The sequence below is a fragment of the Acomys russatus genome, chromosome 31, assembly GCF_903995435.1.
Source record: "Acomys russatus chromosome 31, mAcoRus1.1, whole genome shotgun sequence".
NCBI lineage: Eukaryota > Metazoa > Chordata > Mammalia > Rodentia > Muridae > Acomys > Acomys russatus.
In genome coordinates this window covers 22,784,413-22,812,210 of record NC_067167.1, presented here as the reverse complement: position 1 = coordinate 22,812,210, position 27,798 = coordinate 22,784,413, and the positions used below count along the sequence as shown (strand labels likewise).

Genomic DNA, 27,798 nt, shown 5'->3' with positions numbered 1-27,798 from the left:
TGGCTTCTCGAGCTCTGCACTCTCCATGTCTTTCTTCCAGAGCGCCTACTTCATTGTTTTACTAACATTTGTCAGAGACACATCATAAAGTCATTGTTCTGGCTTTATTAATATCTGTACTGAAGAGCAGTGATTTATCCAGTATCTGTTGTGAATATAAGATTCAAATATGTCTTCTTTCAGTATGTCCACAAAAACCTCAAATTCAACAGTACAAAACTGAAACATAATGTTAAACCTCTAAACTACTTTGTGTTCAAAACAGCACAATTATACTATCCATGTCCCTACTACAAAAGGGGCAGACCCTCCATTACTCTCCCTCATCAACCATTTCCCATATCTCTTCCTCTCAGGCATGTGTACGCCTATCAGGCCCATCAATTACTCCCTTAAGTAGGCCACCATTAGCACTTGTCTGAATTAATACACATGATCCCTCACTAATGCTGACCCTCTCTCTCCAGTCCTCTCTCCACAATGCAGAGTAAGCTTTAGAAGCACTAATCCGATACAGCCTTAGGTTCAAACACTGTTCTGATTCGTTAGAAGAATTCCTTACAACCTGTCCTTTCCCAGGAGTCCCTGAGTACTAGAGCTGGGAAGGCAGGCTAGGCGAGTGACTGACAGCCCGTTCTTGAGTGGGACTGGCGTATTCAAGTCCTCACTATCAATTCGTAGCTGCAACAACGGACACTTACTTATTCTTTCTCTATACTTCATTTCTCCACTTGTACCATATCAGAGATGACTCCACTCTCACACATGGTGAGTATCAAATAAGGAATGGCAAAGTAGTACAGACAAAGTACCTGGCAAATGGTGAAAACTCCTTTTTATCTTTATTTCAGTCAAGCAAATAATTGTAGCTCTTGAATATTTCTTACCTCTAGTCTTAGTAAATGATGCGCCTTCTGTCCAGAGCGTTCTATTCATTGACTACGTGTATATACATACATACATACACACACACACACACACACACACACACACACACACACATTTTAATCTCTACAGCCATACTTAATTCTACTTCCAGACTCAAGTTTATGCATTGCATGCTGACCATGCAGACTGGTTTAAGCATCCCTGCAGAGCACATCCCCACATAGTCTTACATCCTGATCCTCCATAGAGTACCATATTATCCCTAGGCTGTATTTATTAAACTAGAAACTTTGCACTACACAGCAAAGTTTTGGTTGTGTTGTAATAATGATTGGTTAAAGGTAAAAAAAAAAAAAAATAATAAAGAAAAAAAGAAAAAAAAGAAAAAAAGAAAAAAAGAAATTTATACCATAGCAGTTGAAGAAGTATAACAGGCCATGTATTAACATTTTCAAGTTCTACCACATTAAAATTTATTAATTCATTTTTAGCTCACCAAGATAACTTGAAAGTAAAAAAAAAAAATCACTTGTTGCTTATGAACAAGAAATTCATTTCTTCATATCAATGTTCAAGACCAAAGCAAAGTTAATGTAATGTCCCCAGAAAAACATACCACAAAATTAAAGAATTACTTTCCAAGTCACATCATTAAAAGCAGGTAATTCCATTATATTTTTAAAATGTGATGACAAAATGAACACAGCTATAAAAATTAGCTATGTGCACATTATTCCCCAATTATAGCACATAACCAAGAACTGCTATCCAAGGTAGTTACAAAAAGTAAGATTAGCCACGTAGGATTATCTTACACACTTAAGATTCATTGGGAGGAATGTGTCTTACTTGTTCATTAACCTTCTTTTCTTTATCCAACTCTTTTTCCATATCCTCTAATTCTCTATCTTTTTGTTCCAACTGCTTTTCAAGTTGGCGAATTTCATCACGTAAAAACCGAGTATCACGTCCACCTGCAGAATGCTGAGCCATCTTAAAGTCACAAACCAAGAATAATTTTTATCAAAATTAAGTATTACTCCACTTTAAGTTTTCATTATGCTTTAAATTCCGACATGGAAAATCACAGACATGCAAGCACTTTTAAAAACCATGAAGCTGTGTGAGTAGGGAGGAAAGGCTCTGCAATGACTTGGGGAAGGGGAAGAATGCAGTCGAGAGGCATGTAAATTTAAAATTGCTTTATATAAGACAAATATAATTACGAAACAAACCTGAACTTATTTAGGCTTTACTCATCAATCCATGAGCTTTCCTGAACCACCAGACCCCATGAAGAATCGACTGCAGGCTCTGTCAGTGTCACTAGACATAGGTACTGACTAAACAGCAAAGGCTACGAGTCTAAAGGCTATGAACGAGTCTTAAGTGGCCTAGAGCCCGCTCAGTGCTCTTGCTCTTCCCTTTCTCTGATACCACAAATTAGTTAGAACACACACTACTTTGTAGTATAACAGACACAGTCTCTGTATGCCCATCATTGCTACTTCCAAAGCTACATGTACAAATGAATTGTTTTAACAACTGCTAATGCAAGCACTATGGCTGGCTAGCACTACACTATAAGAAAGCCAAGATCGGATCATTTTAAAACTTTCCAGGCATTTTAATTCATTTTTCTCCATATTCCTGTCAAATGGACAATGGCTCAGACCCTAACCTTGCCTCACAGTGACCATGCCCCGCACATTCCTGCTATTTGCCTCTTACTCAAAGGCCTCTCAGGCCTCTCTGCCTCAGTATGCCTCACGCCGTGCGCCCCAGACACATCTTCCAAGGTACATACTCTACATCCTGGGCTTCTGCTTTTAACTAAACCCTTCTGTATTTCCTTGGAAAGCTGCAATTAGGTTCTTTTAGGGTACTGATTCCCTCAAAATGTTCTTAACAGGAAGCTGTTCGTTCTTTTAGGACCAAGAAAAGGTGTCAGTATTCTCTTAGGTTTTCCCCATCCTGCAACCTCCAAGCTACCAATCACGCCACTCTTCCACCGTCCTCTATAGCTTCACCTGTGTTGACTTTACATTTTTCCAGAAGCTAGTAATGCAGCAGGAAATGTGACAATTACGTCAAAGTAATGAAGAATAGAACTCCAGTCTGACTCTCTAGCCCTAACTCTTCAGTCCTGTCTGTACTTTATTTTAAAGTTTATCTGACTCTTAAATTTGGGCCACGCTGTCTTCTATTCATTAATTTTACAGATGATCTCATTTCCAGTCTCTCGACTCGTAAGCACTAAACTCCCAAGCATGTGTCCCTGCCTCTTCCTTTCAAAGCTGATCCTTTTCTATCACATCCCTTCCTACCTTTCCAGAATCTCAGCCTGTGTAGTTCCCACATCCCTTCACCTCAATTACTCCAAACCTTCTGTATGCTTTCCTAGACTGACAGCTCTACTCAGATATTATCTGCTTTTATTTTGATGCTTAATTCTTAGAAATCAAAACACAAGAACACATTCTGTATAATGAGTACTCTTGAACACAATATTATCCTTGTATTTTTCAACCCAACAATAGAAAAATTTGAAAATAATTTAAGATAATGCAATTAATGACAACTATACTCAAGGAAACACAAAAGGACATACCTCCAGTTCGTTTTCCAGTTTCATGACTTTTGTCTTTAATTGATTCTCTGTTTAAAAAAACAAACAAAACATGGATGTTTCAATTGGTTAAATTTCGTGTAATCAGATTTTAAGTGAATTTCAATAAAATAGTACAATTCTCTGTAAAAGATTCCATCCTCTTATAAGATGATGTAAAAGAAAGTAATTATCATATAGTAAATCCATGGAATAGGCATTCTAGAAATGTCCTGATGGAGAGAGCAGAAGAAGACCTGAGTAGATGGTGTCCTGTGTCACTATGTGCTACTGACACAGGCAAAGCCCTGTCAGGAACTCCAAAGCCTCAGCCCTGTGAGACGGTTCCTGGGTTAGGACCAGGGAAATGTCAAAGCTTCCCTCCTATTCTGGGTGGGGCTGTTGACAGCATGTACAGGCAATGTCTGCCGTAGCTTTCATCCACAATGTGTATGGCTCCCTACAGAGACTGCTCCTATGAGACTAGCTAAATCCATTCCTTGTTACACTATATACCAGAAGGCCTGCTTCCTCCTCCATTGTATGCAAACACCCAACTTCATCTTCAGCTATGCAACAATGCCACCTCTCTGTTCACGTGTATATAATAAAGACACTGTGGTGCTGCGGTTCCTCTCCATCACAGAGTCCCGCCCACCTGAACCAAACTTTCCTGTGTGTCTATATTTTCTTCATCCCCTTACCACATCAGTCAGGTCAGTCCTTGGATCCGCACAAGAATACAGCACCTTTCAATATGAGTTGAATATATATTCTGAAGAATATGATAAATTTTGTACTGACTAATAAGTAACAGAATCAGAGTTTTTTTCCCAAAGACATTTACCAAATTTTGCTTGTTCCTCTCCAGCCTTTTCAACTTCTTCCAAGGCTAGCTCTACTTCTTGAGCTTTCATCTATGTTGAAATGAGGGGGGAAAATCTGTATTGTTTACACCGTAATACAAACAGTAAAAATGCAAATTGCATTTCATTTGCTATCTCAGTCTTTACTGTATACAACAACTTGACATACAAAGACAGTCAGTAAATATCTGTTGAGTAAATAAATATTCATGGCTATGAATTCTAAAATAACAAGAATTTAAATCAGCTCTGATTTTTCCTTTAAACTTTATAGCCACTATTTTAAATGCTATTCATTATCTTTTTTTCTATTCTAATTGTATAATTTTTTACATAATTTTAATAACTGTTTCTTACAATTAGAGCTGATCCTGTCCAATCTGTACTACACAACACATCTCCTTTTGCCTTCAGAAGCACATTTCTGGATCTACCAATTATGATTAAAAAAAACCTTTATTCCATTCTAAGTTGCTGATAACAAAAATATACCCTCAAGGGGGCTGGAGAGATGGTTCAGAGTTTAAGAGCACTACCTGCTCTTCCAAAGTTCCTGAGTTCAATTCCCAGCAACCTCACGGTGGCTCACAAATCATCTATAAGGAGATCTGGTGCCCTCTTCTGGCGTGAAGGCATACATGCAGGCAGAACATTATATACTTAATAAATAAATAAATATTTAAAAATACAAAACAAAACAAAACACCCTCAAACCCTTGGACATTATATCCCGAACTCAAAGACTGTTTGTCTAAAGCCTACAACAAATTTTCTGTGTATATTTACCATAATAAAAAGAATAAGTACATATCCTATCTCATTATCTATGAAGATTCCTCTTACCATTTAACTATTAGATTCTACGGAAACATTTTCCATTTTTATTTGAACCTCTAATTGCATTTCTTTGTTAGTCTTAAAAAATAAATTTTTCCTGTATACTCTTTTAGGATTTTTAGAATAAGAACCAGATTTACTATACATAGTAAACACTCTCTAAATCCACACTTAAAGAACCCATTTTTGAGGGGTGACACAGGCATTCCAAATACTTCAATAAAGATTAGTTTATATAGGAATAAATTCTTACATCTTCTTTACTGTTAGCTAAATATCTCCTGCATACAAACCTTCATTAGTGACTGAGTAATTCTGAAGAGATGTATCACATTTTCTTGACCCTCATCTTTTAGTTCATTTACTTCCACCTAATAAGGAAACAAACAAACAAACAAACAAACAAAATATATATATGGACTATTTCATACCATGTACCTACAAATAAAAGCACTCATCCAGTTGTAGCATTCAATTATTTCAATAAGCAATTTCAATTAATCACATTGTAAGTATCTGTGTACAAATTAAGCACCTTAGATAAGGAAATCAGTAAATTATCTGCCAACTCTTCTTGCCGTGGCAGGTCATCTGGATCAACTTTGAATAATTCTTTCCAGTTTATATTAGGTGGCATCTTGAGTTCTTTCACTATCTTCCAGCTCCTACAACAAAACAGACGGATTTTTTGCATTTTCAAGGAAAAAAAAAATGGCATTGCAGTGTTTACATTATTAGTCTCTATGGGAGGACAAAGAGTCACGGCTCCAGAACAGCAAAACGGATGCAGAGGCTGTAAATAACCTTGATGAGAATCAGTTCACCTGGCGCCGACTGTGCGATAACGAACAAGCTAAGTAATGATTTCTTTGCTAAAATGACGTCGGAGCTAGGACCCGAGTCTCCCCTCTTCCACGTCTCCAACCATCAATGACGTTACCAACTCCCGGGATGTTTGGAAGTTTAAGACCGGCCGCGGACTCCTTAGAGGAGGGACGAGAAGATTTTTTAAAAAGTGTACAAACAAAGACTGGACCCTATGAAGTGTCCGGGGTACTAAACTCAGCCAGGAAGGCCGAGGCCCCGCGGACAGGAGGGCTGGGAGGGCTGGGTAGGCAGGTTGCTGCCGGCGTCCCTTGGGATTACGAGCCTGTGAACGCCTCTTAAGCTGCTCCGGCTCACAACGGTCAACCCACCCAAACCAAGGCTTGCTGCTAGCGGCAAGTCACTCATCTACAGCGACCACCTCCGGGTTCGGCCGCCGCCCGGGCCTCTCTCTCTCCCTCGCTCTCCCCCGCGGAGCTGTCCTCGCGCACGCAGGCTCCCGCCAACTCTTCCTGAACCAGACGACAGCGGCGCTCGCTGCTAGGCGACACGACTCTCTCCGCCCAGCCAGCCCAGACCGGAACTAGGCCCCGGATATTAGGGGACGACTACATTTCACGACCGTGGAACATGCTTTACGGCTAAATTTCCCCTCCGAGGCCTTGTTATTATGGATGAGGGTGGAGAGAAGAAGGACTCCACCTCCCAGAGTGCAATTCGGCTTCGCGGCTGTGCATAGTGGGACTGGAAGTCTCCCCGAGAGTGCAGCGAGTTCCCGGCGTGCAATGCGCGAGGCTGCGGGCAGCCCCCGAGAAGCTAAGGAAGGAGCAAGAGGCGGGAGGAGCGGCTGCCCCGGAGCCCAAGCGTTGAGGACCATGACAGTGTTTTCTGCAGAGTCCCTCTCCGGTCCACTGTTCCAGAGGCTTCCCTGAACTATCCCCTAGCGGGTCCGCCCTCAGGTGAGGTCGCGGGGTCAAGTCAGCGGCCGGGAGGAGCTCGGGAGCACGTACGATTTAGGAATCTCCTTTAGCTTGGGGCTGAAGGGCCGGCGGATCTTGCAGAGGCGAGGAGGACTCCTCCTTCTGCTCAGGTGTGTGCTGGAGGCTCCCAGGCAGTGACTTCCGTAAGAAGGGAGTAAATAAAAGTTTCCAGCTTCCTTGGTGTCTGGTGAAGTGGAGCCCTCCTCCCTCCCCCGAGCCCTCCGAGTTCGTGATCGGGGTGACGGGAGCACCAAGATGGGGATCGGAGGCATGGCAGCCTCTAGGCTCGCCCGCCCCTTGCAGCAGCTTGGGGCCGGGGTGCTTATTTAGGTTGAAAAGTGTGGGGTGAAGGCCGAAGAAAAGGGAGGCTCGCGCGCGTCTAGACCTGCAGGAGGGAGAGCGGATGGCCCTGCCAGGCTCAGGCATTTTGCTGTCATTTGCTGGGTACCAGGGCGGACTCTTGGGCGTAAGCGCCTTCTTGAGTGTTTACTGTTTGACTCAGGCAACTTTTGCCCATCCTGTAGCTATTCTACACCAGCAGGTAACTTAGGAAGCTGTAGGCTTCTATTGAAACAGTGCGTCTCCGGTGGTGGTGGTAGGGGTGGTGGTGGTGGTGGGTGGTGGTGGTGGATGGTGGTGGGTGGTGATGGTGGTGGTGGGTGGTGGTGGGTGGTGGTGGTGGGATGTTAAAAAAAAAACTATAGACAGTTAAATTTTCCTTTTGAAAAGATTTCTGAACTAGTCGTGTGGTTGAGAAAAACAAGAAATAGCTAAAGAAAAAAAATGATATTTGAAACAAATTTTAAAAGAGATCGAATTTGTAAGACCTATTTCTGTGCTTGCTTCTTTCCAAATACTGCTGAATTTCTGAATTATTCTTGATAGAGGTACAACAAAATGAGCGTTTACATTGTTCTCATTCTTCAGCTAAGAGGTTGGAGCTTGGAGAGGCTGAATACCGTTTCCTCATTTTGTGTGGTGATAACATAAAGCCATTCTAGAAATCAGTATTTGTGAAATAGGCACTTCAGTCTTACTGTTTTAAAGTTTGGTGTTAAATTGTAATTGTATTTTGCATATTTTAATTCTCTAACTTCATTTACTCAAGAATATGAATTGACGTTCACTTTGTCAAAATCATCACGAGATGAAAATATTGAACACATGTCATAATATGTTCACTGTCTAAAATATTAAGCATTTGAGGGCAGTGGTGGCACACACCTTTAATCCCAGATCTTGAGAGGAAGAGGCAAGTTTATCATTGTGGGTTCGAGACCAGCGTAGTCTACAGAGCAAGTTTCAGAACAGCCAGAGGTACACAAAGAGAAACCCTGTCTCGAGCACATACCCCCAAAATGTTTTTAATCTCATCCCCTTGAGTTGTTCTCTTGACTTTTTATTACATGCTTTACTTCTATTACTCCTTTACTAGCTTTGTGTCCTTTACATTGGTCTTTGTACCTGTTTCCCTCCTTTTTGTTCGTACTTGTAGTGTCGTCTAGTGTTCATACCCTGCTGATAAGTTTTATTCTTTTCAGAGTGAGAATAAGTTCAGAGAAGTAGTTAACTAGTAACTGACGAGGCTACGAGTGTGGATTTCAGTGACAAACATAACTAAAGTATAATATTTCTTAAATACAAACATAAAGTATAATATTTCTTAAATACAAACATAACTAAAGTATAATATTTCTTAAATTCCATTCTCTATTTTATCTTAACAGTATTTTTGAGCTAATACCCTGTGATTGGCCGGGGAGCACAGCAGAAAACAAATTATTTTGTGACCCAGGTCTTTATATATGTACTTTAACTATGAGTCTAGGACATTTAACTAAAGTTCTGTTTCTGCAACTTGCTGTATAATTTTTAAAAGGCTGAGATAATTTTTCATTAGGGTTTCTTCATTTGTCAAATCCTCCCAAGAGCTAGCTTTATGTGACAGTTTCGTAAGTAGCCTTGTTGCAGGAGCACTTGCCTGGACCTGTGTTTTACTCAGCTTGGGCTTGTATGAGCAGTTTTTATCTAACCAAAATCACTTTGTGAGAAAGGCCTGCCTTTTACAATTGTTACCTCAGCGCTCTGTACCAAAGAATTTAAATTTATTACCCATCTTTTGCTGACTTCTCAAGAAGCTTATTGCTCTAGTTCCTAAAATAATCCATGGCCATAATTAATTTATTAGCTAATGTATAGTGACGGTGCTTTTCAATATTTTTTTCCCCTCAAAAGGAACGTCACATTCAGGGAGAGGAATGCGTGTACAAGCAGAGACTTGTCCCTCCTTAGCGTGAGGGGGCTAGGAGGATAAGTATTATTCAGTGTAAACACAGACTTTTTACATACAAGTTCTATAAACTTCAAGAGAGTAGTAAACAGAGGAGGCTGTAGAGAAGGTCCAAATGGCTTTGTTGATTTCCCCGGAAACAGAACTGGCAGGACTTTCCTTGGCTATTATCCCCAGAGTCATAGCTTTGTCCTATAACTTCGTCTTTCCACATAACCCCAACAAGATCTTAATGTAATTTTGTTGAAGGAATTGAAGTTATATTTAAAATACAGCTCATGAGTGACCTTTGATTACAGTTGGAGTGTGTGTGTGTGTGTGTGTGTGTGTGTGTGTGCTGATATCTCTTTTTCATTAGCAAACGAGTTGGGCATTCCATTTGCTTATTTGCATGCCAGTGTATGTGTGTTAGAGCCTCCAGTGAATGTTGTCTGGGAAGGAGTCCTGGGTAGGCACCCTTTCACCAGCTCTGCCCTGCAGGAGACCTTGAGCAAAGTCATAGCTGCACTCGGGGCCTGGACTAGGACTGATTCTCCCTTTCATGGCACACACCGTTGGGAAGTCTCGAAACACTCTCCTGCTAGCCCCTTGGTAACTACACTGCTTTCTATTACAGGTCTCACTTGACATTTCTTTTTTTTTTTTTAAGTAAAGGGAAAGACAGACATAATTGTGCTTGACTATAATCCCAGACAGGAAACTGAAACAGAAGGCCGAGTTAAATAAACTCGCCTACATAATAAGATCTTTTACCACGTGCACACACACAAAGCATATTATACAGTAACCAAGCACTCTGCTACTGAGCTACACTCCCTGCTCCCATATGGGGTTTTGTTCTTCAGATAACCCACAAACACCCGTGATAGCTGAGTCTATCTGTCAAGTAAGCAGCTTTGTGTTCTTGTCTCTTTATTTCTCCTTATCGTTAGCATTAACAAAACAAGTGTGTGTGCACGCGCACGCGCGTGGGCGTTCAACAACCATATGAGGTACTGTATCTACATGGAGGAGGGCAGTTCAAAGCCAAGTTCAGAGTTTTGATGGTTACATTAGAACTCAGTATTATAATTACTGAATTGAACTTATGTAGGTTAAAAGTACTTTAATTTTTAAGTCGCTTGACTATTTAGATGCCATGAATCTATCTAACTTTATTAAACTAACACTTCATAGTCTATAGTCTTTAATATTTAGAAAATAAAAGTCTTACTTTGCTTATATAAAAGGTCATTCAAAAACAAAAACTCAGCTCTGGTGTGGTGGTGCAAACTCCTTTAGTCCCAGCACTCTGGAGGCAGAGGCAGGAAGATCTTTGTGAGTTCAAGGCCAGTTTGGTCTACAAAGCGAGTCCAGGACAGTCAGGGCTACACAGAGAAATCCTGTCTCAAAAAAAATAAATAAAAATAACTCAAAAAGACTAAACTCTTTAATCAGAAACATTTAAAACTTAGAGATAGTCTTTCTTTAAGCCTTCCCTGCTCTTAGTAGTTCTTTGTCACTTTTTCTGAATAAATCTTTATTTGCTCTCTTTAAAAGGAAAAGGAAAAGTACATGAATGTGGGAACCAGATTTATAGGGAGGAAGAAGAACTAAGAGGTCTGGAAGGGAGATTGAGTGCACGTCAGAGTAATTAAAATATTATATAAATGAAATTGGAAGACAACAAAATTAATAAAAACACCCATAAAAAGAAAAACCTTGGTTAAATAGTTTTAATTTAAAACTGCTTTTTTAATTTGAATGTCTTCATCTGTAATAATTACTTAAATGAGACGCCTAATTTAAGCCAAACATTGGCAGGATAATTATGTGTCATTTAATGATGGGGATGAGTTCCTAAAGTGTATCATTAAACCAGTGTCCCTGTGTGATTGTTCTGGAGTTTATTGACACAAACTATAATAGCTAACTCACCAGGTTATTTAGTCCCAAAGCCCCACCATTCAGAATGTATTCTGTCAATTGCACTGGCATGTATTGTATGGCAACCTCTCACTTTCATAAAGCTAATAAATTAAACTCAAAACGAGCATCTCTCAGCTTCTATAATTCATATGTAAATTCTCAGCTTTTATAATTCGTATATAAATTAGTTAATATTTTGTATTGCACATTATCACAGAACTTTTAAATTATAATTATGGAACCAATATGTCAATTTACAATATGCCAGATTAATTAATCTTCTATTAAATGTATGCATTATTAAAACATTTAATGAAAGAGCACATCTTCAAAAAAAAAAAAGAAAGAGCACATTTTCACCACATGTAAATGGTCTTAGCAAATCTACATCTAAGGCTTTTTATAATGAGAGGTTTTTGACCTTTTGTAACGCTTTTTTTTATCAAGTCTACCTCATCATGAATTTTTAAAAATCTACCTGATTACAAGTTATTTGTCTGTGTGTATGTGCGTGCCTCTGTGCGTGCATATATGCGTGCTTGTGTGCATGCATGTGCAGAATTTACATAGCACTGGTCCTTCATTGCTCTCTGTTTAAATGCATTGGGTATTATAGCTTCTTGACATTATTCAGAAACTTTCTGACATGGTTGGCTATCATTCTTTCTAATTCCTTTGTCACTGCTTTACACATTTTGTAACTTTGATATGAAATGTCCCCCAAAGCTTTGTGTGCTGAATATCTCATCCCAAGTACAGTATTCAGAAGAACAGCTTTCCGGAAGTAGGTGGATCATGAGTTCTATAACATAAGCCACTGTTCATAATGGCGTGGAAGCATTAATGTACAGTCTTTATTCTAGGTATTATTTAACACTAAAATTGTAATTATTTGGAGGAAGATACTGGTTATTTCATTTTTACCTTGCATGTTTTTCCAGTTTGGCTTATCAATGCTTGAGGGAAAAATGGCTGATATTAATTTGAAAGAAGTGACGCTAATAGTCGGTGTGGTTGCTGCCTGCTACTGGAACAGCCTGTTCTGTGGGTTTGTTTTTGATGATGTTTCAGCAATACTGGACAATAAGGACCTACATCCATCCACACCTTTAAAAACTTTGTTTCAGAATGACTTCTGGGGAACTCCTATGTCTGAGGTAAATAATTACTCTTTTATTCAACACATAATTTTTAATAACCATTAAACAAATATAGGTATAATTCACTTACCTTTAAACAACAAATACAGTTTAACACTCATCAATTAAGTCAGTATACTTAGATATTAAATTGCTAACTAACCAGTATTCCAATAATAGCCAACACAGCCTCAAAAGGATTCTTGGAGATTCACTATAAACAGGATTCAGTACAAATAGTGAGAGCTTTAAGAAAATCTAATTTCAAGCCAGGCGTGGTGGCACACGCCTCTAATCCCAGCACTCGGGAGGCAGAGGCAGGCGGATCGCTGTGAGATTGAGGCCAGCCTGGTCTACAAAGCTAGTCTAGGACAGCTAAGGCTACACAGAGAAACCCTGTCTCAAAAAAACAGAAAAATCAGAATCAATTTCCAGATTTTTTTTCGTATGTTTAAAAAATAATTACTTTCCCCTTAAAAGTTAATGCAGCTGTGGTTGTGTCTGTGTCCTATAACTCCCTTACCTTAAAAGCAGGATTTGTTCCATTGGCAATGTGCCTTGACTGGATTTTCTGAAAGTAATATTTATATATGAGGATAATGTGTCTATGTAGGGAGGGCAACAATGTTATACAAGTCTCTTCCTTGCTGTTTTTCTTTTCTGTGAGTCAGGTAACCGATTCGACTGATAAATTTAACCATTGAAGCGTGGTAAGTCAAATTTAAGTAGATTAGATTTTAAAGGTAATTATATATTGCCTATTTCTGCTGTAAGAAATGTTTACATAAAATCATTTTGAAGGTCAGTGCTAACTTATTTAGGATCAAAGCCTTTCAGCTTGGGATCCTATAGACTAGATTTTATATTAGATCTGTCATTCATTAGCTGTGTAAAATAAACTACAATTTTTAGATGGTAAATCATCTCCCTGTCGTATAAAAATGAATGATACCTTTGAGTAAACTGTTTTGAAACTTAGTATGTAGGACTCGGCACGGTCTGTTTCTCTGCCATCATCTATGACATGGCCCCATTCCGCCAAATGAGATGCTTTAAATGTGGATAAGCACAGTTTTTAGTGTGTGTAACTCTTTGATCATTATCTTAATAATCAAAGCAATGACTACTTTTTGTAACCAGAAGCTCCAAGGTATTTTAATAACCAATGGTTGTTTTTCCTTTTAGGAGAGAAGCCACAAGTCATACAGGCCCTTAACAGTATTGACATTTCGCTTAAATTATCTACTTAGTGAGCTCAAACCAATGTCTTATCATCTCCTGAATACAATTTTTCATGCTATTGTTAGTGTGGTATTTCTTAAAGTCTGCAAACTTTTTCTGGACAAGAGGAGCAGTGTGATTGCTGCTCTGCTTTTTGCAGTGCACCCAATCCATACAGAAGCAGTAAGTAAAACTCTATGATTTTTTTTTTAAAAAAATCATAAGCATTTAAGTATTTCTAATTTAGTGTAGTCTTACTCTTTCCGATGCACAAAGTCCATCTTACCTTTATATAAAATTCTAAAGTTTTGAAATATTCTATTCATTCAAGAACGTAGGTGTAGGTAAAGTGATCTCACAAGCATGCACACTTGAGTTTGTATCCCCAACACTCATGAAAAAGCCAAGTGTAGTAGCAAACACTCGTAATCCCACAGTAAGGAGGGAGAGTCAGGAGCAGCCCTGACTTGGACTAGCCCTCGATTGGGTTTGTTGAGAAACCTTTCTCTAAAAAGCAACGTAAAGGAACTTGAAAAGAGCTCATTGTTTAATAGCAGTTGTTGCATTTGCAGAAAACCCAGGTTTGATTCTTAGCAACCATATGGCAGCATAAACCTTCAGTAATTCCAGTACCAACTTTCCTATGTTGTAATTTATATAATATGTTATAATCATAGGCAAGTTGGTAAAGAATACACAGAAACTAGTATATTTTGCAAAGATCACTGCTGGGTTTTCATTTATGAACGATGCCTAAGATCACCACATAAGGGCACTCAAGTGTTAATAAAACAAACAAACAAAAGAAGAAATCTGCCCTTGAAAACTTTAGGTTTTAAGGTTTAAGCTGTTCTTATTACACTTACTAAGTTTTGAGGAGACTGTGTTAATATGAATGGCCTGTTTTTCTTTTTCTAGGTAACAGGCGTTGTAGGAAGAGCTGAACTCTTGTCATCTGTCTTTTTTCTAGCTGCATTTTTGTCATATACTAAATCAAAAGGACCAGATAATTCCATAGGTAAATATCTACCTAACTTTCTCTTACTGTAGTTATGAAACTTGATCAAATAAGTCTGTTGTTTTAAGTGCATCTTAACTAAGGTAACATTTGGGGATTGCTTTTACTGTTCTGCTTTAGCAACTGACATGTAACATTGTTAGTATTTTAAAAAAACATATGTAATTTGTATTTTCATATTACTCAGAAGATTCTGTTCTCTATAGTCAAATTTTAAAAAGTCAAATAGCCCTAAAATGTGCGTTTCAAAGTCAGTCTGAGTTTCATCTATGGAATTACCGATCTTCAGCAGGGGCGGCGGGGCGTGTAGACACACACTTGGGACTGTCAGAGAACATCCCCTGTTAGCGTTCCTCACTTTCTACCCTGAGTCTTGTTTACTGTTGTATGTCTCTTTCCATTTTGCTGTAGCAGCAAAGGGATCACTGATGTACATGCAGCTGTGTCTGGCTTTACATGGGTTCCAAGGAGTTGAACTGAGGTCTCGTGCTTGCACAGCAAGCGCCTTACCCCTCAGCCACTGCCCAGCCCTTTAGTTGTGTTTGATAGATAGTAGCTAGTGGCCCGTTTGATGCTGTTTAGGTAATGTGCAAAGCCTGCTCGACTTGAACTTTGATTATGTGTCATCATAGTTAAATATTTATTCATCCTCTACCATGTAGCCTACTCTAAAATATATTTTATATAGTAGCAGACCGGTGTATCCCCTGAGAGTATGGGTACAATGGATTAGGGAAAAGGCTCTCTGTGTAGTCTTAACCTATACTTAGGAAAATTAAATTCCCAAGTTTTCCCTCTTAATCTTTTGGTGGCAGCACCTCAGTGTGTAATATTAGGTACTACTGACGTGCCTGCTTTGGATGTCTAATTGAACTTCATGTGAACTGGAGATGTGGCTTAGTTGGTAGAGTGCTTGCTGAGCCTTTGCAGGTCCCTAGTTTGTTTGGTACCCTGCACTGCGTAACACTGAGCCTGGATACCTGCATTCCTAGCATTTAGTAAGTGGAGGCAAGAGCAGAGGGTCCAGATCATCCTCAGTATGATGGTGTAGTGAGTCAAGGCCAACATGGCTACATGAGACCTTGTCTCAAGAAAAAGAAATTAGCATATAAAAACATTTATAGAGTACAGCGTGATGGAGCAGTACATAAATACATAATGTAATACAATTAAAAATATGTATCTTCTCAAATACGACTTCTTTGTGGAAAGTTTTTCAAAGTGCCTTATAGTTTTAAACATAGTACACAATTATTATTAATAATTACCCTACTGGACAGGATCGCATCAGAACTACTTACTACTGTCCCACTGTAACTTAGTACTTGGTCGGCCAACCATCCTCCATCCTTTTCCCTCCTCTCAGTCTCAGACTCTCTTGACCACCACTATATTTCAGAGCTTCTGTGAGGTCATTGTTTTTAGATTCCTCATGACTAAGATATAATACTTGCCTACATAGTGATTTCCAGTTTCCTCTATGTTCTTGCAAATTATAAAGTTTAATTTATGTATATTAAATAGTATCTGATTGTGTACGAACATTTTCTTGACCCCATCATCAGATGGCACTACGTTTACACAGTTCCCTTCCTGTTGTGAGTAATAACACAGTGACCTGGAGAGGGTCCTGTCACTGAGGTTTAAGGAGCTTGTATACTATTGTCTTAACATTCCTACCAACCACCACACCGGAAGTAATCCCTGTCTTCTACATCCTTGCTAGTACCTGTATAGTTTCAGGTATTTGTCTTCCTTTCTGCTTGATTCTTCACTAATTACCATGTTCAGCCTATTAATTAATCCAAATTTACCTTTATTTTAAAAGTTAGTATTGGCATAGATAATTTCCACAAAGCTCTGTAGTTTAAATTATGCATCTTGATATTTTGCTTTTGAACATCATAAAATCTAGCGTATTAGGCAAAAAGAAATAAAAAAAAATATTGATAGTTTCAGGAATATTTAAAGTATACTTTGACACATAATAAGATTTTGTATAAATTTATTTTTTTCTATTCTTAAATTGTAGTGTGGACCCCAATTGCACTGACAGTGCTTTTAGTGGCTGTTGCAACCTTGTGTAAAGAACAAGGAATAACAGTTGTCGGAATTTGTTGTATATATGAAGTATTTGTGGCCCAAGGGGTAAGGAAAATGCAAATTTTCATTTTCTCTTTTGTCCTAGCTAAATCCGATTTTAATAACTGTATACTCTATATATGTCATTACATACAGAACACTTTGCTTATTATAATAAAAGGAACAAGTATATTTTGTTCTGTTACCTACCAACGAAATAGTTAGAATGGTTATGTCACCTTCATTTTTAAGGACTAGAACCTTTGACAATTTGTGGAAGTTCCAGTGATACTGTTCCAGTCCAGCTCAGTATTTGCCGAAGTTATCAAGATTAGTTTCATTCTTTATCAATTCTACAACCTGTGCTCCTTCATTTTACAGTTATTCTTACTTTGTTTCTAATTATATGTTTAGAACTACTGAAAGTGTGCGTTGGTATTTGTTACTGAAACAGTTTTCTCTCTCTTGTAGTATACTTTGCCATTATTATGTACAGTTGCTGGCCAGTTCCTCCGTGGAAAGGGTAGTATTCCCTTCTCTATGCTGCAGACATTGATAAAGCTCATTGTCTTGATGTTCAGTACATTGTTGCTTGTTGTGATTAGAGTCCAGGTGATTCAGTCCCAACTTCCAGTATTTACGAGGTATGCAAATCCTCCTCTTAGCTCTTTTATATTCTGTGGTTTTTGACTTAAGATTCTCCGTCATCGTAAATGTTCCAATAGGTCTTTAGTTTATGCTTAAATTTTCTACAGCTTTACTGAGATGTCAGTACATTTTAAAAGCTACATACACTACTTATAAATAAGCATATGGATTACTTCTGCATATATGTTTACAGTTGTGCATGAAACCTCCATAGCAAAGATCAACCTAGTGCGGTCTTCATATTCTGAGTGATTTGTGTCTGCTTTATCTGGCTGAGAGAGAAATGTTCCAGCCTCTGGCTAGCCTTGTAAATCTGTCTGTTTCTCTTTGAAGTTCTGGTAATTTTTAATTCATGTGGTATTGAAGCTCCATTATTAAACATTTAAGATTGTTGTGTCATCTTGATGAATTAATCTCTTTATCACTACGAAATGGGCTTTTTAAAATCCCTATCAATTGTCTGTTCAGAAGTTAACTGTTTTCTATTAATGTAGTACATTAATCTCCATTGTATTTTCTTTTTGTCTTATCTATCATATAGGTTTATATTCCAAAGAGCTAATCTCTGTGCAAGTTGCATAGACTTTTTTGGGTATATATGTTTGCTTGGAATATTTATCTTTAAAATAATTTAAAATAAATTTTTTTATATTAAGTTAACGTATTTTTAGTGTTGATTTCTCTTCTAGCCGTTCTCTGTAACTACCATTTCTCTTACCTAGACATTTCATTAGGTTAGGCAGTTTGGTTTAGATTTTTAATTAGACAACAAGATTCTGAGGTACCTATAATATATTTTTACTAAAAACCAAAAATTTAGTTTTACTATGTGTATGTGTGTGCCGTATGTGCACCATATGGCATGTTAGATGTTAGATGCCCTGGACTTGGAGTTGTGGGCAGTGGAAAGCTGCCCAACGTAGGCACTGAGAATCAAACTTAGATTGCTACAAGAGCAACAAGTGCTCATAACTGCTGATCCCCTGTGTATTTATTCTTTCGTTTAACAGTATTGCACATAAAGTAATTTTGTGTTTTGTTTCTATATTTATATATTTGCATTTGAGTGTGGGATTTGGGGCTGCTGAGGTTGCTCAGTGGGTAAAGGCAGTTGCTACCAAAACTGAACCAGAGGTCAATTCTCAGGAACCCACATAACAGAAAGAAAGAACTGAGACCCACAAGCTGTCCTCTAACTCCCCATGTGTGTTAGTGTCATGTACTGCCCTCATTCATGTTTATTCTCCTTCTTCCTCTCCTTTCCCCCCCTCTCTCTATCTGCCCCCATAATTAAAAAAAAAAAATTAAAGTCAAGAACATTTAAAATTGGAGCTGTACTTTGCTATTTATGTAATGCATACATACATAATTGCCATACTTGAAAACTTAGGCAGCAGGGTCCTGAGTTCAAGGTTAGCATGAGTTATATAAGAAATAATCTTGTCTCAAGAAAAAATGGTGGATGTAAATTACTAGTAGAGTGCTGGCCTGTTATTCAGTGTTATGGTTTCAGCCCTCAACACTGGGAGAAAACAGAAGTTTTGTTAAATATCTTTGTTGTTGTTGTTGTGTTCATGCAGGTTTGATAATCCAGCTGCTGTAAGCCCAACCCCTACCCGACAGCTAACTTTTAACTACCTCCTTCCTGTGAATGCTTGGCTTCTACTGAATCCCTCAGAGCTCTGCTGTGATTGGACCATGGGAACAATACCACTGATAGAGTCATTTCTAGATATTCGGAATCTTGCCACATTTGCTTTCTTTTGCTTTCTGGGGGCTTTGGGAATATTCAGTCTCCGATACCCTGGTGATTCCTCAAAGACTGTCCTAATGGTAAGAACTCTTAGTCTTTCAAATAATGTTGTATTGGGTTGGTTACATGTAACATCTCTAAATTATCCAGTGTATGCTTCTAGAAGTATATTGATTTGTTGATCATTTCTAATACTTGAACCCATTATTCTTTTATTACTTAATATAATTAATTTATAGTTTATATTTTAGCATACACATTGAGCTATGAAAAAGACGTTAATATTCTAATTTGATAGAAATGAATATCACAGTGCATCCCTTTGTAATTCATTTTCTTTCCTTACATTTCTTACTCTTTTCTTACTACATTACACACATTTGAAAAAAATCGAGTGTACTTGTTTCCCTGGCATTGTGAATGGTGCCGTGCAATATGCAGCCAAAAGGACTGTAGGTCTTAAGTTCTGTTAACAGATTTTAACTACTCCCTGAGTTGGACTATGTCTAGAGACCTCTGATTATTTCAAATCTCTTTGTGTGTGGTTCTTTTTTGTTTTCTTTTGTTTTTAATATTCTCCTTCAGCCTGATTTTGTAAAAATTCTTTTTCTTTGTTCTTTTTTAATTGTTTAAGGTAACATTTTCCTTACCATTTAATGTATGGTGGGAAGTATTTTAATGTTTCACAAGTGTATCATTTATGGTTAGCACCAATAGATTAACATCTGTTCCTTATAAAATTATGATTGCAACCTATTACCTGGTAACACTTGAACCACTCTGATGAGATGAATTATAAGGCCTCATTTCTGAGGTTTACAGTTTTAAGAAATTTTCAACAAGTGGCTAAGATGTAGAAAAAAAGTTGGAGGAATGCAGAGTGTAGGAGAAAGATCAATTTACTTTTATGCTTAAACATGCACGTTTGTATCTTTAAAATACCCTGCTAGAGTGTTTGAACAGCAGTTTGAAGTTCAGAAGAAATTCTTAGGCCACACTTAAATTTTTCCTTAGTTTAGAGGTACTACTTGAAACCAAAGCATAGATGAAGTAAAGATGCATATGGAGGGTGGGGTAGGGGAAGCCTTTCGCAAATTGGCTTTGCCAATTCTCCATAGGCTATTGCCTTATACTATTCAAGACACATGGAGGCTAACTCCTACTTTTGGATGTTGTGGAGTTTTTAGTGTTAATTCTCTTCTAGAAAATAGTTAATGTAACTGAGTAGTGTAAAAGAAGTTTACCACTCAGTTCCTAAGAACTCCCATGTATAGATCTTTCATGGAGAAGAAAAAGATCTGGGTAGGTGAATGATTTTTAAAAAGTAAATATTTTAGGAAAGAGTGAGATCTCTTTGGAGCATTGGGTTTGATGAAATATCAGTGAAGCAGTTTGTTTGGAACATTAGAAAGTGAGAGCAAGTTCATATCAGACGATTGGTTGATATTTAAAAAGCATTTTCATTTGAGTTGTGAGACAAAGATAACCACTAGTGGGTTGGCTTTGTGAAATCAGAATTATTTAGTTGAAACATTGTCTTTAAAACAAATACTGGTAACCAGCTTTTAAAAGTCATATCCCACAATTGCTTCATGTGTGAGGGATGTAATAAATGAAGAGGGAGATTTAAAATGCAGTGTACAAAATGGTATGTATGTAAGGTTACCAAGGCGACATGTTTAATCTTAGGTATGGAGACTACCTTTACGTAGAAAGTGGGTAACGGGGAGGTTGGTGAGGAGGCACAGAACACCTAGCAGAGACTGGGTTTATATTCTTAGGTTGTTTGTTCCATGGAGGAGGAGGAACACTAACTTGAGTGTTGGTAAGGTTACTAAAGGCATCGGAGAGTTGGTCTTTTTCTTCTGTTTTGTATTTTAGTCTTACCCTCAGCTTTCCCTACCTTAAGTTAGGGAAAAATGTTTCCTGGTGAAGCATGGGTGAAAAGTTTGCTAAAAGCAGTCAAGCTTCAAAGCAACCCAAGAGAATGGTGTTCACCCCACTAGGGAAACCTCGAACCCCTGAGCGCTCTTGGAGATTGACGTGAAGCTGGTGACCGAGTTTATGACTATACTAACTTTGTCAGCCTTCATGCTTTTTTAAACGGTCCAATGTTGCTTTAGTAAATTCACACGCACACACACACACACAGTGGTAGAATACATTTACCTTTGAGATTGTGCTAAAAGGACAGTTTAATAAGGAAAGATGGGAGAATCCACATTTGGCAAATTTAAAAAAAAGATACATAGATGGGTAGATAGAGAGATTTTTTTAAACCCACAACGAAGTAAACATGGATTTTTGTTAGTTATGTGATATTTCATATGTATAAAAAGGAAAAATTATGCCCTTGGGTGTAACAGTATTTTACATATAAGTCATGCTAATTTTTTTTAAATGTTAAATTTTCTGAGGATGTTTGAAGAAGCAGGGCAAGAAAGTAGGCCTCAAGGACAGATTCCATATTAGGTGTCCGTCAAGATATTTAATATTTATCAATGACATAATATAAGCAGTAATTAGACCCAGTTTTTGTTTATAAGGAAGTATTCTCAAACTGACTGAATAGTTCAAATTACAAAAGAATTAAGTTTAAAATTTATCTAAAATATTTGGCTTTTGCCACTTACATACTTTTTTATTTCTTTTTAGATTTTTAACATTATTTTATATGTATGGGTATGTTACATCCGTCCATTTCTGTGCACCACGTATGTGTGCCTGGTGCTTGCAGGGGCCAGAACAGGGGACTGGATTCCCTGAGACTGGAGTTACGGATAGTGGTGAACTGCCATAAGGGTACTGGGGACTAATCCCAGGTCCTCTTAAGGAAGAAGTGCTTTCAACTGCAAAGTTGTCTCTCCAGCCTATAACATCCCTCTTTAAAAGACTTTATTTTATCAGGAGAAGAAAATTATAGGTTAAGCACAATTAATGAGATTGTCATAAATTTATTATTACTTCATTAATGAGTATTTATTGCTAAGTCGTTAATCATTAAAGACATAGAGTTGGTAGTCCTTAACTGAGTGGTCATTTTCCTTCCCTGTGTAATTTAGTCATTAACCTATGCTGTGTCTGAATGAGTACTAATAATTCCTTTAAATAAAATTCTTTTCTGACAGCCAAGTTATTATTTCTTAATGATTCTCAAATTTAGGGCTATCTGTATCTAAATAGCTTTACACCTAGTTGGTTGCTTATTAATCATGTAGCTCTAGGAAGTGAGAAGTAAAAAGTACCCTTAATGGTTCATGTTTTGATTTTTGTTAAAAATACTGAAATTTCAGACACATAAGTTGATATACGTCTTCATCTCTGCTTTGTTAATGAAATATAATAAGAAGAGATAGTCTTTTCTCCGAGCCCTTTAGAAAGTTTCACATTTCTGAAACTGAAGCATTAAGTTGCATATTCAACTAAGTCCTATTAAGCAAAGCAAAGGGGCTGGGGCTGTAACTCACTTAGTACATGCTTGCCTGCCATGCATGAGGTCCTAGGTGCAGGCAGGAAGATCAGAAATTAAAGGTTGTCCTTGACAACACATATGAAGGCTACCCTGGGCTACAAGAGATCCTAACAGGGAAACAAAATAGAGAAGCAAATATCCATAGCTACAAGTCCTCAACTAAGGAACTTAAATCCTCCCGTGCTGTTTATATGCTAAGTCATGGGTGGCTTTATATCTAGAAACCACGTCATCCCATTTTCTGAAGAACAGGAAATCTAAAGACACTTATGTTTTTCTCAGTATGTAATGCTAACATCTTAGTGATTCTTTTAAAGAATAAAAAGCTCCTGGTTTAAAGGGACAGTTTTATTTTTATATACATAGCATAAACCTCTCATTAAACAGGACCCATTAGAATTACAAGCTGGGGCTGGAGAAATGGCTCAGTGGTTGAAAGCACTAGGTGCCCTTCTGGAGGTCCCAGGTTCAATTCCCAGCTCCCACACTGAGGTTCACAGAATTTTGTAACTCCATTTTCAGAGGATCTGATGCCCTCTTCCATCCTCTGTGCGCACAATGTGTGTGCACATGTGTGCGTGCACACACTCACGTAGGCAAAACACCCATACATAAAGAAAAAAAAAATCATTTAAAAAAATCTTTAAAAGCAGAATGTTATACAAAATATTTGCTGCTAAGTTTAGAGCCAGAAGTCTGGTGTCTTATCTAAGCCATATTTTACTTCATCCTTTCATTTTCCAATACCATTTGGTTCTTGTAGTAATGTTCTAGAAACCAGTGTTTTTGTTATTTACCAACCATTGTGATTTTGTTTTGCTGAAAAACCCATGAACATGCCCCTTACTTTACTGTTGCCACATGCACAAAAGTTAGCTGTGTAAGCTGTTTTATTTTTTTTTTCTTTTTATTTCATTCTTCCTATGTAACAAAGTTTATGTTCCTTGACCAATATCTTTCCACACTTTTCTGCCTCATTCTGGTAAACAACATTCTGTTCTCAATTTCTTGTATCACTATTTTTTATAGTCCGCATACAAAAGAAAAGAAAGTGTCAGATGTATGGCATATGACATAATTATGCCCTTCAGTTTGAGTTTCTTTCTATTTTTAAGGCTAAAAGGGATTTTCTTGTATATGCCCTACATTATCTGTTCATCTTCCTGCCTGTCATGTGGGGTTCGTTTGTTGGCTATTCTGAATCATGGTGCTGTAATTGAAGTAGAGATATGTTATAGTGTATGGTTTCTTTTTTTTTTTTGGTATATATACATATTAGATCACTGGGTTACGGTAGTTCTGTTTTAAATATTTCTACACCATTGCCCATAATAGTGCCACTAATCCAGTCCCTCCATTAAGTATGCATTGGTTCACATTTCTCCACGCTCTCCTCAGCACTTGCTTCCAGTTTTCTTTCTGACAGTAGCCGTTCTGACTCAGAGGGAGTCCACTGAAGTTTAAGTTTGTGTTTCTCTGATGACATAGGGCATTTTTCATACAGCTTTTGGTTACTGTATATCTTCTCTGCCCATTTTTTCATTAGACTTTTTTCCTTACTAGTAAGTTGAATACTATTATTTTTAAGTAATTTTTAATTTAGGTGAACCTCTGTAGTCAACTTTTGCTAAAAGTTGTATTCCTCACAGAAAGGTTAAGCATTACTAATTATGTTTTTCATATCTCCAATGCTGAAAAAGATATGGGACATAATTTCAAATAATGACTCATAAAGTATATTGTCAGTCTAACCAAGTAAGTTCTAGAATAAAAAAAGAAAAACTTTATCTTGCTTATGTACATCCTCATGTTTATTACTGCCTCTATATTGCTTTATGTTCATTACTCATTGTAGTATTATCTAAAGTATTCTACAAATGTATTTACTCATAGTAAATTATAAAAGCTGAATATTTTAAATTTAATCAGCTGTCTTCTGTTTCATTCTAGGCACTTTGTTTAATGGCATTACCATTTATTCCTGCATCAAACCTTTTCTTTCCTGTTGGATTTGTTGTTGCTGAGCGAGTACTGTATGTTCCTAGCATGGGGTTCTGCATTTTAGTAGCCCATGGATGGCAGAAAATTTCAAACAAAAGGTGAATAAAATGCTGTGTTTTTTTATGGCTATTAAATTTATAATTAAATACATTAAAATTTAAAGTATTAGTTTTTAATCTGTGTGTAGTTCAGTTTTATAAGCCATACTTTTAATCTTTTCATCTTTATAGCTATAATTCAAGTTAGAAAAGCTTTTCACTGCCTAATCACTCTGTGTTCTCTATACATAATTTATATTACAATCCAACACAACAAACTAAGTCAGACCTAAGTGGAAACAATATCACTGATATTGAAACTAAAGCACAGATGACCATTTCCACTTTCCTATAGTGTCTAGGATATAGTCATCCTGTTAGAGTAAGCCATATTGAGTTCTTAGTGTATATAAGACGTGTTGAGCAAGCACTCATAGTTATCTCATCACCATCTTCAGATGTGTTTGTTGTTTTAACAGTTAAGGAGCAGTACACTTAGAAAGCATCATAATCATAGCAATTGTGTACATTTATTATATCACTTATAATTGTCAAATCAAGCAAATTTGTAGTAGTCAAATAAGAACATAATACTAAATTTCAATGTACAGGCGACTTCTCTTTATACCACTCGTAACATCTCTTGCCAGTTGCTTCCTCCTATATCCAGTCAATACTTTTATTTAAAAATTATTTCCATGGTTTTTATAAACATCTCCCACCTAGTTATCTCTTGTAAAATCTATCTCATAATCTTCTTACTATACCCACTTCTTGAATATTTTCTTTTTTTCTGTATTTTACATCTAGTCCCTTTTACTCACTAGATTATCTTATTTAATTTCATAATTTTCATCAACATCTACCAAGGCTTTCTTGTAATTTCTACCCATGTATCCAGTTTTATCAGCACTGATTTTTAGGGCGTACTATGTGCCAAGACTTATTTATGGCAAACGTTTAAAATTGTTTTCCCATGTAATCGTAACATACCTGCCCTTTTTTGCATATGTGAAAAGTGAAGCTCATATCAGTTACCTGATTTGCCCAAGGTTGCACAGATAGTAAATAGAAATGTTGATTACGATTCCACTGAACTCTGCCAATGATGGAATTGTGTGATCCATATGCCCTATTCTGCACACAAGGATTTGTTGAAAGAAGATCTTGAAACATAAACAGACTCAAACATGGACAGTAAGATGACTGAGGTTATTGAAGTGATCTTCCTGTTGTAGGTGAAGACTTAGAAATCAACAATTAGCCTAAAGTTTTGTGATTTGCATCTGTTTCACAGGTCTTTCTCTATTTTTTAACACATAATTCTGACCTTAATGTATCAATAAAAACATTCAAAGAATAGGAGAGTGTATGGTGTAATTTGTAAGGAAAACCGTTCTAAAGTCTGAAGAGGTGAGATTGACCCTTCCTAAACTCAATTATAAGGTATAAATAATCACACTCCAAGGACACTTATATCCAAAAGTTAACATCTCAAACTTTTTATCAAGCTTTTAAAATCATTTGGTTTTTAAATACAGCTTTAGAAATAGTGATTAATGCATTAGAATATAGAGCTAACTTTCTGTGTCTTTGAATTCATAGATACAGAGAGTTATAGGTCAAATATATTAGGAGAAAATGCATTTGTATTGAAAGTATGTAGACTTTACATATTCCTGTCCCTTACCAGTAAAGTCTTAACTCTCGCATAGTTGTTAGGTATTGCTTAAAATATATTGGGAGAGTTGCATAGGTTCTGTACAGATGTTTACTATCTTATATGAGGGTCTTGAGCAGCCGCAGACTTCGCTGTCCTATAGGAATTTTGTAATAGAGCTATAAATCCCAAAGAATGAGTAAAATATAAGTGAAGTCTCCGTTGGTAGACGATCTTCATGTTGCTTGTAATTTTGATGTGTTCTCTAAATATGTGTAGCCATTAGAGTGAATTCAAATATGATAATTTGAAAATATGTAAGAACCTTGTTACCTCTTCTAAGGTAAAATGCTTTGGTGATGAAGACAGTGCTATTTTTTTTTTTTTTTTTTAATCTTTTCAACAGTATACTGAAAAAGCTATCTTGGGTTTGTCTGTCCCTGGTGATACTGACCCATGCCTTGAAAACACTCCATCGAAATTGGGACTGGGAGTCTGAATATACATTGTTTATGTCAGCCTTAAAGGTAAAGTATTACGCTTCAGAAGACAAGAAGATGTAGCATTGAAACTCTTTTTACTGTACTTTTAGGTAGACATTTAATTCAGTTTTAGCCAAGAAACAATAAGTTGTATTTATATAATAAGTACCATAACCAAACTTCCTAAGTATACTTTTTAATTATCATAAATGGCATAGTAAATTTACTTGAAATCCACATGGCTAAATATTCAAGAAAAAATTATGTCTTAGTTGTTAGGCTACACATCTTCTTACAGTTAATTAGTAGCTTAGTTGTTATTAATGGTATATAAAATCATGAGGAATTCTGTAATCAATGCATCATTAATTCAGTGAGATAAAATACACAACAAAGTGTCAACCTACTATTTGAAGGCATATCACTGGTTCAGCACTATTAGGAATGAAGTTGATAAAGTGTGTGTGTGTGTGTGTGTGTGTGTGTGTGTGTGTGTGTGAGAGAGAGAGAGAGAAAGAGAGAGAAAACTCTCCCTCTCATCCTGTACATATCTACAAATCATATTTCCTTTTGACTATTTCTTTTTTTTTTTTAAATTGTATATATGTACAGATATCTGTGTCTGGGTATGTGTATGTGAATTCGGGTACCAACTGAGGCCAGAGGTGTTGGATTCCCCTGCATCTGGAGTTTAGGCAGCCCTCAGCTGCCTGACGTGTGCTAGATACCAAACAGAGTCCTCTTGAGAGCTACCCATGCTTTAAATGCTCCAGCCTCTTGTTTTGACTACTTTATTTCCCATTACTTATTCTAATATTATCTGTTTCACCCCAGTAGCCTATGAGATAGCTTAATATATCATCTGCTTAAAATTGGATGACTCAGAGGTTAAAAGCAGTGACTGCTCTTGCAGAGGTCCTGAGTTCAGTTCCTAGCAACCACTTGGTTGCTCACAGCCATCTATATTGGGATCTGATGCCATCTTCTGGCATGCAGGTGGATATGCAGGCAGAGCACCGTATTCGTAATAAATTAATAAAAAAAAGATTGGATGACTCTTTTTTTAATGTCTTTTTTAAATA

General features: G+C 37.2%; 2 protein-coding genes across 3 annotated transcripts in view; one reads left to right on the top strand and one right to left on the bottom strand.

Annotated features, from left to right (window-relative positions):
• Cep290 (centrosomal protein 290) overlaps positions 1-6,459 on the bottom strand; it is an 80,297-nt gene extending 73,838 nt beyond the window's left edge. Inside the window, exons 1-6 of the mRNA XM_051173015.1 lie at positions 6,396-6,459; positions 5,735-5,864; positions 5,493-5,570; positions 4,344-4,413; positions 3,500-3,546; positions 1,738-1,881 (exon numbers count right to left, since the gene is read on the bottom strand). Of these exons, the coding sequence (XP_051028972.1) occupies positions 1,738-1,881; positions 3,500-3,546; positions 4,344-4,413; positions 5,493-5,570; positions 5,735-5,836 (441 nt within the window). The 5' untranslated portion in view covers positions 5,837-5,864; positions 6,396-6,459. The remainder of the gene's footprint in view (positions 1-1,737; positions 1,882-3,499; positions 3,547-4,343; positions 4,414-5,492; positions 5,571-5,734; positions 5,865-6,395) is intronic.
• Positions 6,460-6,810: 351 nt separating this feature from the next.
• The window catches only part of Tmtc3 (transmembrane O-mannosyltransferase targeting cadherins 3), a 32,917-nt gene continuing 11,929 nt past the window's right edge, over positions 6,811-27,798 (top strand). Inside the window, exons 1-9 of one of the 2 annotated variants that reach the window (XM_051173011.1) lie at positions 6,811-6,983; positions 12,144-12,359; positions 13,527-13,745; positions 14,481-14,580; positions 16,613-16,728; positions 17,134-17,306; positions 18,891-19,143; positions 24,486-24,634; positions 26,641-26,761. In XM_051173011.1, coding sequence (XP_051028968.1) covers positions 12,156-12,359; positions 13,527-13,745; positions 14,481-14,580; positions 16,613-16,728; positions 17,134-17,306; positions 18,891-19,143; positions 24,486-24,634; positions 26,641-26,761 — 1,335 coding nt within the window. In that variant the 5' untranslated portion in view covers positions 6,811-6,983; positions 12,144-12,155. Of the gene's footprint in view, positions 7,115-12,143; positions 12,360-13,526; positions 13,746-14,480; positions 14,581-16,612; positions 16,729-17,133; positions 17,307-18,890; positions 19,144-24,485; positions 24,635-26,640; positions 26,762-27,798 lie in introns of both variants that reach the window. The other variant, XM_051173012.1, reaches the window with a different exon arrangement.